Consider the following 8,417-nt stretch of genomic DNA (forward strand, 5'->3'; position numbering starts at 1 on the left):
CTTTTTCTTACTGCTAGGGTTTCAGTCGTTCTTGATCGTAGGGGTTTAGCCTTCGTTTGCTTGTCCGTTTTGCATGCTAGGGTATTCTTTGAATGGAGAGGAATCGGGATAAGGGTTTGGACGACCTAGGGTTCCAATCGTTTTCTGAAAAGATGCATGGTGATGTGTTTATTACTTCAAAGGGATCAAAGCCGTTGAATATGCAGGATTTACGTGATAAACCTTCATTATTCAGCAAACCTTTGAACATTGATGGGTCCCCCATTGTTGGCTCGGCGTGGTGTTACTCAGCAAGAACAGAAAGTCATCAATGTCATTGATGAATTGGAGAAAGTGACAGTTCAGGTTCCTCTAGTGATATCTCCTAATGGTAGTAACGATGGGCAGAATCAGGAGTCTTCTCAACCTGATCAAAATCCGGAGGAGGGAGAAAATGTCAAGGGTTTCCGAGGCTCATATGCGGATAGAGTGAAGATCAATAAGTCAGTTAAGCGTGAGGTAAATTTCAGGTTGCTTGAATCGGTAGAGAGTGTGGAGGAGGCAGACGTTGTTATCCCTAAGGAAGCAGTACGTCAGGTACAAAAGAAGTTTGAAAATGTTCTTTATGGTTACTTTCTAGGTGATAGGCTGCCTTTTCCCGTTGTTGATTACTATGTCAAGAATGTATGGGCAAAGTATGGGTTTGTTAAGCTTATGATGAATTCAGACGATTTTTTCTTTTTCAAATTTGATTCCAAGGAGGGTATGCTTAAGGTTCTTGAGAATGGCCCATGGCTGATTAGGAAAATGCCATTGTTTCTGAATGTATGGAGTCCGACTGCAAGTTTAAAGAAGGAAGGTATTAAGTCGGTTCCAGTATGGATCAGGTTACACAGTGTTCCTTTGGCCGTGTACACAAATGATGGTTTGAGTTTGTTAGCCTCTAAGGTGGGGATCCCGAAAAGGTTAGATAGTTATACGGCGGATATGTGCATTGACAATTGGGGTAGAACTAGTTATGCACGTGCTATGGTCGAGATAAATGCTGATAAGGAACTTAAATCTCATGTAGTGGTTGCTATCCCTAAAATGGATGAAGAAGGATTCGTGATGGAAAGAGTTAGAGTTGAATATGAATGGAAACCTCACCGTTGTGAAACTTGTTGTTTGTTTGGCCATACTATGTCCTCATGCCCAAGGGCTTCTAAGGAAAAAGCTAAGCAGGTTATAATCGATGAGGAGGGGTTCATTATGGATAAAAGAAAGACTGCCAAACATGGCTTTCCGCAAAAGAAACCGAAGCCGAAGTTTGTTTACAAACCTAAGCAAAATACGGCTGGCGCTAGTACTTCGGGAACAAAAAACCAAGGAGACGTAAAAGAAGCTGAACCGGTAGTGAGTTTACATAACAAATACGATTTGCTAGGAGAGGGTGCGTCCAATTCAGGAAACCTAAATGGCCAGAGCTCCCCAGAGCTGGGCAATAATGCAGTGGATGGAAGAAGTAAAGACGAAAAGAATTCAAATAATCAAAAGTCGAACTTGGAGGGGGATGAAGAACTAATAGACCCATGTCACCCGGAAATTTCATCATTCATGTCAGCGAACAAGTCGAAGGGCAATTCTGAGGGGGCAAGCACTCCCGGTGATACGGGTTTTTATGGATAATATTGCAGCATGGAATATAAGGGGCTTGAACCGGCCCCTGAAACAAAGAGAGGTTCAGCAAGTAGTGAAAGATAATCGGTTGAGTGTTTGTGCCATTCTGGAGTCTCATGTGGAGGTGTCTAAGCTTTCTAAGGTTTGTAATAGAGTTTTCCGGCAATGGGAGTGGACTTCAAATGGTGGGGTTTGTAATAGAGGTACTAGAATTATAATAGGTTGGAACAGTGATTTGGTGGATCTTATGGTTCTGGCCCAAACGGATCAAGTCGTGCATGTCAAGCTCAAGTCTATAGCTCTGGACACTCATGTTTTTGTGTCTTTTGTTTATGCGAAGAATACTTATCAGGAGCGTAGGGAATTATGGCGTGATTTGATGATGCATAAGTTGGTTGTTAATAACCAGCCGTGGATTGTCCTAGGGGATTTTAATTCGGCTCTCTACTTGGATGATGTTTTACATGGCTCGTCTAATCCGACTATAGGGATGAGAGACTTCTTCGAGTGTGTTCAACAGACGGAGCTTCTTGATATCCCCGGGCATGGGCTTCACTTTACGTGGAACCAAAAACCAAGGGAAGGGATTGGTATCCTTAAGAAGATAGATCGGGTTATGGGGAATGTTAGTTTCTTGGATGTGTTTCCTAATGCTCATGTGCTCTATCACCCTTATAGGGTGTCGGACCATACGCCGTGTATTCTTAAGATGGATCAAGTTTGCCGTCCTAAACCCAAGCCGTTTAAATTCGCTAATTTTATAGCCAACAAAGAGGAGTTTAAAGCTTGTGTTGTTTCTGAATGGAGTAGAAGTATAGAGGGCATCCCGATGCTTTCTGTGGTAAAAAAGCTTCGGAATCTTAAAACCCCGTTAAGGAAACTGCTTCATGATCAAGGTAATTTACATACTGAAGTCAAAGAGTTGAGATTGCAGCTGGATGACATCCACCGTCAAATTGATCTTAAGCCGTTTGACACTTCGCTTCGGGAAAATGAAACTGAACTTATAAAAAAGTTCCATATTGCTTCTTATGATGAGGAATCTTTTTTAAAACAAAAGGCTAAGCTGGAATGGCTAAGTGCGGGAGATGGCAATACATCTTTCTTTCACAATTTTGTTAAAAGCAGGAATGCCAGGAATAAAATCCACTTGATTCGAGATGCTAAAGGTATTCAGTATGAAGGTGCGGATGTTGAGAAAGCTTTAGTTGACCACTATACTAATTTCTTGGGTATTGAAGCTGAAGTAGAAGAGTTAAACATGGACGGCCTTAGTTGTACATGGCTTTTCTCTCTGGCTTAGGCGATTTTGGCGATCTCTTGTAGTAACCCTAGTTCTTGTTTTTTCAACCTTAATTTTGATCTATCTGGGTTAGGTATTGGGGTGTTGTCGATTCTTCTGAGTAAGAATCTAGACTTCAATCCTGGTTTCTAATCTTTTGCAATCAGAGTTAAGGTTTTTCGGTTCTTATTTTCTAGGGTTTCTTGCCGTTTTGCCGTGAGTTTAGATTGTGTTGGTATTGCTTGTGTGGGTGTGTTACGTTGCATGTTTGTTGCCATCTAGAGTTTCTTTGCCACGAGTTTTAGCTGTTGGGGTTTGCTTAATTTGTTTGAGTCTCGTTGCATGATTTGCTGCCGTCTAGGGTTTCTTGTTCAGATTCTTGCATGGAAAGAAATCACGACAGTAGTCTGGAGGATCTAGGGTTTAGGTCCTTTTCGGAAAGAATGCAACAGGATGTGTTTATTACATCCAAGGGGTCGGTTAATGTTCAAGATATGCGTCAAAGTTCATCCTCGCTGAACAAGCCGATACGGATTGATGGGAACCCGTTGATTCCTCGTCGAGGTGCTGTGCCGAAAGATCCAAAAGTCATCAATGTTATTGATGAATTGCAGAAAATCACGATCCCAGTCCAGCTGCCTATGAACGGCTCTAATGATCAGGATAATCAGCATGGGAAGTCGTCGGTGTCATTGGATGACCCGGTTCAGAACTTATATGCAGATAATCATCAGGAGGACCAGGTTTCTTATGCGCAAAAGCTGAAGTCGAACGCTAAGCCTATGCGTGAAGTAAATTTCAGGAAGATGCATTCACTGGAAGCTCATCAAGAAGCTGATATCGTGATTCCGAAGGAGGTGGTCAAAACTGTGCGGGACAGGTTTGATAATGTTTTGTTTGGCTACTTTCTGGGAAACAGGTTACCTTTTCCGGTTGTTGAGTACTATGTCAAGAACGTATGGTCGAAATTTGGTTTTGCTAAAATTATGATGAATGCGGATGGTTTTTTCTTTTTCAAATTTGATTCTAAGGAAGGAATGAATAAAGTTTTGGAGGGTGGTCCTTGGCTGATACGAAAGGTTCCTCTTTTCCTCAATATCTGGTCACCTTCGGTAAGTTTGAAAAAGGAGGGAATAAAGTCGGTGCCTATTTGGGTTAAATTCCATAATGTGCCTATTTCCATCTATACGGATGATGGGCTGAGTCTGTTGGCATCGAAGATTGGCAGTCCTAAGAGATTGGATAGCTATACGGCGGATATGTGTGCGGACAGTTGGGGTAGGAGCAGTTTTGCTAGAGCCTTGATTGAAGTTAGTGCGGATGATATTCTTAGGGATCATATAGTGGTGGCCATTCCCAAACTTGATGATGATGGGTTTATCATGGAAAGGGTTACGATAGAATATGAATGGAAGCCACACCGCTGTGCCAACTGTTGTATTTTTGGTCACAATGACCAGAATTGTCCTAAAACTGTTAATGAAAATCCGAAACCAAGTGGTAAGCAGGTTACTGTTGATGATGAAGGGTTTGTCACGGATACTAGAAAAGTAGCCAAGTATGGTACAGGGCAGAAAAAACAAAAAACGAGATTCGTGTATAGGCCAAAGCCGAATAAAAATGGTGCGAGCACATCAGGTTCAAAAAAGGATGATCGTGTAGGTGTTAACGATAATCAAGTTAAAACGTCAAATGCCTTTCAAGCGCTCGATTCGGTAGATACGGAGGTGAGTGATTCTATGGCTGGAAAAACGAATGGGGATGAAGGAAATAGTCTAGATGAGGTTATGGAAGGGACGCCTACGGAAATGGCGAGTTTCATGGCAAATGATAAGCAGGTCAATACTTCTGAGGGGGCAAGCACTCCCGGTAACCAAAGTTTAAATGGGTAGTATCATGACATGGAATGTAAGGGGATTGAACCGGCCCCTGAAACAAAGTGAGGTTCGCAACATTGTGGCGGAAAATAACTTGCAGATGTGTGCTATTCTTGAATCGCATGTGGACGTAAGTAATTTGCCTAAAGTTTGTAACTTTGTTTTTCGCAATTGGAGTTGGACTTCTAATGGTAGTTTGTGTAGTCGTGGGACGAGAATAATTCTAGGATGGAATGAGGATTATTTGGATGTGATGGTTATTGCTCAAACTGATCAGGTTATTCACACTCAGGTGATTTTTAAAGATAGTAAAAAAGTGCTGTTTTGTTCGTTTGTTTACGCGGAAAATAAATATAAAGATAGGCGAATGCTCTGGGATGATTTATGTAAGCACAAAGTGTTGTGTCATGATAAGCCTTGGGTTGTTATGGGTGATTTTAATGTTGCTTTAAACATTGAAGATGCGTTATATGGAACTTCAACTCACTCTATTGGCATGCGGGAGTTTAATGATTGTATCTTTAATGCTGAATTGATGGATGTTAAGGCTCATGGGTTGCAATTTACGTGGAACCAAAAACCAAAGACTGGTGTAGGGCTTTTGAAAAAGATTGATCGTATAATGGGGAACGTGGCTTTTTTGGACCAGTTTCCTTCGGCTTATGCGTTATTTCATCCGTTTAGAGCCTCGGATCATACTCCTTGTATATTGAAAGGTCTGGGTACCTTTGGAAGTCGGCCTAAACCTTTCAAATTTCCGAATTTCTTAGCCTCTAAACCGGAGTTTAAAGATACGGTGAAAAGCGAATGGGCAAAGCAAGTTGAGGGGGTCACTATGTTTTCAGTTGTTAGCAAACTGAAAAACTTAAAGCCAAAGATGAGGAAAATGCTGTTTGATCAAGGTAATTTGCATGTCAAAGTCACTGAGTTACGGAAAAAGTTGGATGACTTGCAGACTCAGGTGGACCGAAACCCTCTAGATGCTCAGTTGCGGCTGTTAGAAACTCATTGCTTGAAACAGTTTCAACAAGCTGTGTACGATGAAGAATGTTTTTTAAAACAGAAATCGAAGGTAGATTGGTTGTGTGCGGGTGACTCGAATACGAAGTTTTTTCATAATACTGTGAAATCAAAGAACGCTAGAACAAAAATTCATAGTGTTGTAGATATTTCGGGTACGAGATATGATGGTGACACGGTTGCAGATGCTATGGTGCTGCACTATACTAACTTTTTGGGTAACGAGACTCAGGTGGAAGAAGCGAATTTAGATAATTTGTTCCCTAAAGTCCTTAGTAATGAGATGGCTGAGCTTATGATTCGTCCTGTTTCTCGAGAGGAGGTCAAAACAGCCATGTTCAGTATTGGAGATGACAAAGCGCCAGGGCCTGATGGATATAATTCGGTTTTTTTCAAAAAAGCGTGGGATATTGTCGGTAAAGAAGTGACGGATGCGGTTCTGCAATTCTTTGAAAATGGTAAAATTCTGAATCAGATTAACCATACTGTCCTTGCTTTATTGCCTAAAAAAGACGTTCCTGATTCGGTTTTGGATTATAGACCGATTTCTTGCTGCAATGTTTTGTACAAATGTATTAGCAAAGTTATTTCGGAAAGATTGAAAGGAAGCTTGGGTTATCTTGTCAGCATCAACCAATCGGCTTTTGTGCCCGGCCGAAGGATTTCGGATAATATTCTTCTCACCCAGGAGCTCATGCACAATTATCATCTTAATAGGGGGCAGCCTAGATGTGCTTTTAAAATTGATATTCAGAAAGCCTATGATACTGTCAATTGGAGGTTTTTAGAAGGTATTCTGGTTGGGTTCGGATTCCACGCCAAGATGGTCAAGTGGATCATGACATGTGTAACCACAGTGTCGTACTCTCTGAGTATCAATGGGAATTTGCATGGTTTTTTCAAAGGTAAACGTGGGCTAAGGCAAGGAGATCCGTTATCCCCCTATTTGTTTACTTTGGTCATGGAGGTTTTATCGTTGTTGCTTCGTCGAGCAGCTGTCGGTCCGTTTAAGTTTCATGCTCATTGTGCCAAAGATAAAATAATTAATGTCTCTTTTGCGGATGATTTATTTATTTTTGTTCATGGCGATGTGGTCTCGGTCAAGAAAATCAAAGACGCGATGGAGAGGTTCACTAAGATGTCTGGTCTCGTCCCTAGTCCTGCTAAGAGTACAGTTTTCTTTTGCAATGTCTCTCATTCGGTAAAGCAAGCAATTCTCAATATTATGCCTTTTCAAGAAGGTACGCTTCCGGTTCGGTATTTGGGGGTTCCTCTTATATCTTCGAGACTTGTGTATAATGATTGCAAGGTTCTTATTGAGCGTATGGAGAAAAAGATCGTTAATTGGGTTTCTAAGTCGTTGTCATTTGCCGGGCGGCTTCAGCTCATTATTTCAGTCCTTTCTTCCATGCACATCTACTGGGCTTCGGTTTTTATTATGCCTGCTCGTGTTATTAGTGATCTAGAAAAGAAGATTCGTAGATTTCTTTGGAATGCAGGATCGGAAGGCAGAATTCGTGCTAAAGTAGCGTGGAAACATGTGTGTTTGCCTAAACAGGAAGGAGGTTTGGGTATTAAGAGCATTGCTGATGTAAACAAGGCCTTAATGGCTAAACACATTTGGAGTATTCTTACCAAAAGGGATTCTATTTGGGTGAAATGGATTCACGACTACAAGATTAGAGGAAGGAATTTCTGGGAGGTGCCATGTAGAGGGAGTATGAGTTGGGGGTGGCGTAAATTGTTATCCATCCGAAACATCATTCGGCCTCATGTTTGGTCGGTCATCAAGAGCGGTTCTCAAACGAATATTTGGAGTGACATGTGGTGTGCGAGTAGTCCTCTTATTTCATTTATCTCGCCTAGAAACATAGCAAATGCTGGGTTTTCGCTAAATTCAACAGTTGCGGATATGATTGATCAGGATGGTAACTGGAGATGGCCTCAAGCTTGGCTTGATCTGTTTCCGGTATTAATCACTATACCGGTTCCGACAACTGAGCCTAATGGTGACGATTCTCTAGTATGGAAAGATGTGGAAGGTAAGATTCAAGACTTTCAATCGGCTAGTGTTTGGGATTCGATCCGGCATCGGGAAGGGCAGGTGATATGGGCTGATATGGTTTGGTATACGCAATGTATTCCTAGGCATTCTTTTCACCTATGGTTGGCTTTTAGAAACAAGCTCAAAACGCAGGATAGACTGTCTATTTGGGAAGCGGGTAGTCATACCAACTGGAATTTAATGTGTTGTCCGCTGTGTAACCATGATAGAGATACTCGGGATCATCTGTTTTTCCAATGTTCTTTTGCGGCGAAGACGTGGAACGATGTTAAGAAGCTGGTTAATTTGAGCAATGTTAATGATTCATGGTCGTCGGTCGTTTCTTGGGTGGAGCTACATGCTAAGTCTAGGAGTGCCGATCATATTGTGTGCAAACTTGTGATTGCTGCTTCGGCTTATTATATATGGCAAGAGCGGAATAACAGGCTTTTCAAGAACAACAAAAGAACGGCTGAACAAGTGGCGGAGGTTATTAAGTCTTCGGTTCGGCTGAAGCTCATGGGGTTCAGGTTTCGGCTTGCTTCGGTTAAGCGAA

General features: G+C 41.7%; 1 protein-coding gene across 1 annotated transcript; it reads left to right on the forward strand.

The window, feature by feature from the left end:
• Window positions 1-252: 252 nt before the first annotated feature.
• Window positions 253-2,941, forward strand: LOC110924692. Its single transcript, XM_022168686.1, has 2 exons — window positions 253-1,597; window positions 1,656-2,941. Exons 1-2 carry the CDS (start codon window positions 253-255, stop codon window positions 2,939-2,941), a joined length of 2,631 nt encoding a protein of 876 aa, XP_022024378.1.
• The last annotated feature ends 5,476 nt before the right edge of the window (window positions 2,942-8,417 follow it).

This window comes from Helianthus annuus, chromosome 17 (genome assembly GCF_002127325.2).
Source record: "Helianthus annuus cultivar XRQ/B chromosome 17, HanXRQr2.0-SUNRISE, whole genome shotgun sequence".
Taxonomy (NCBI): Eukaryota; Viridiplantae; Streptophyta; class Magnoliopsida; order Asterales; family Asteraceae; genus Helianthus; species Helianthus annuus.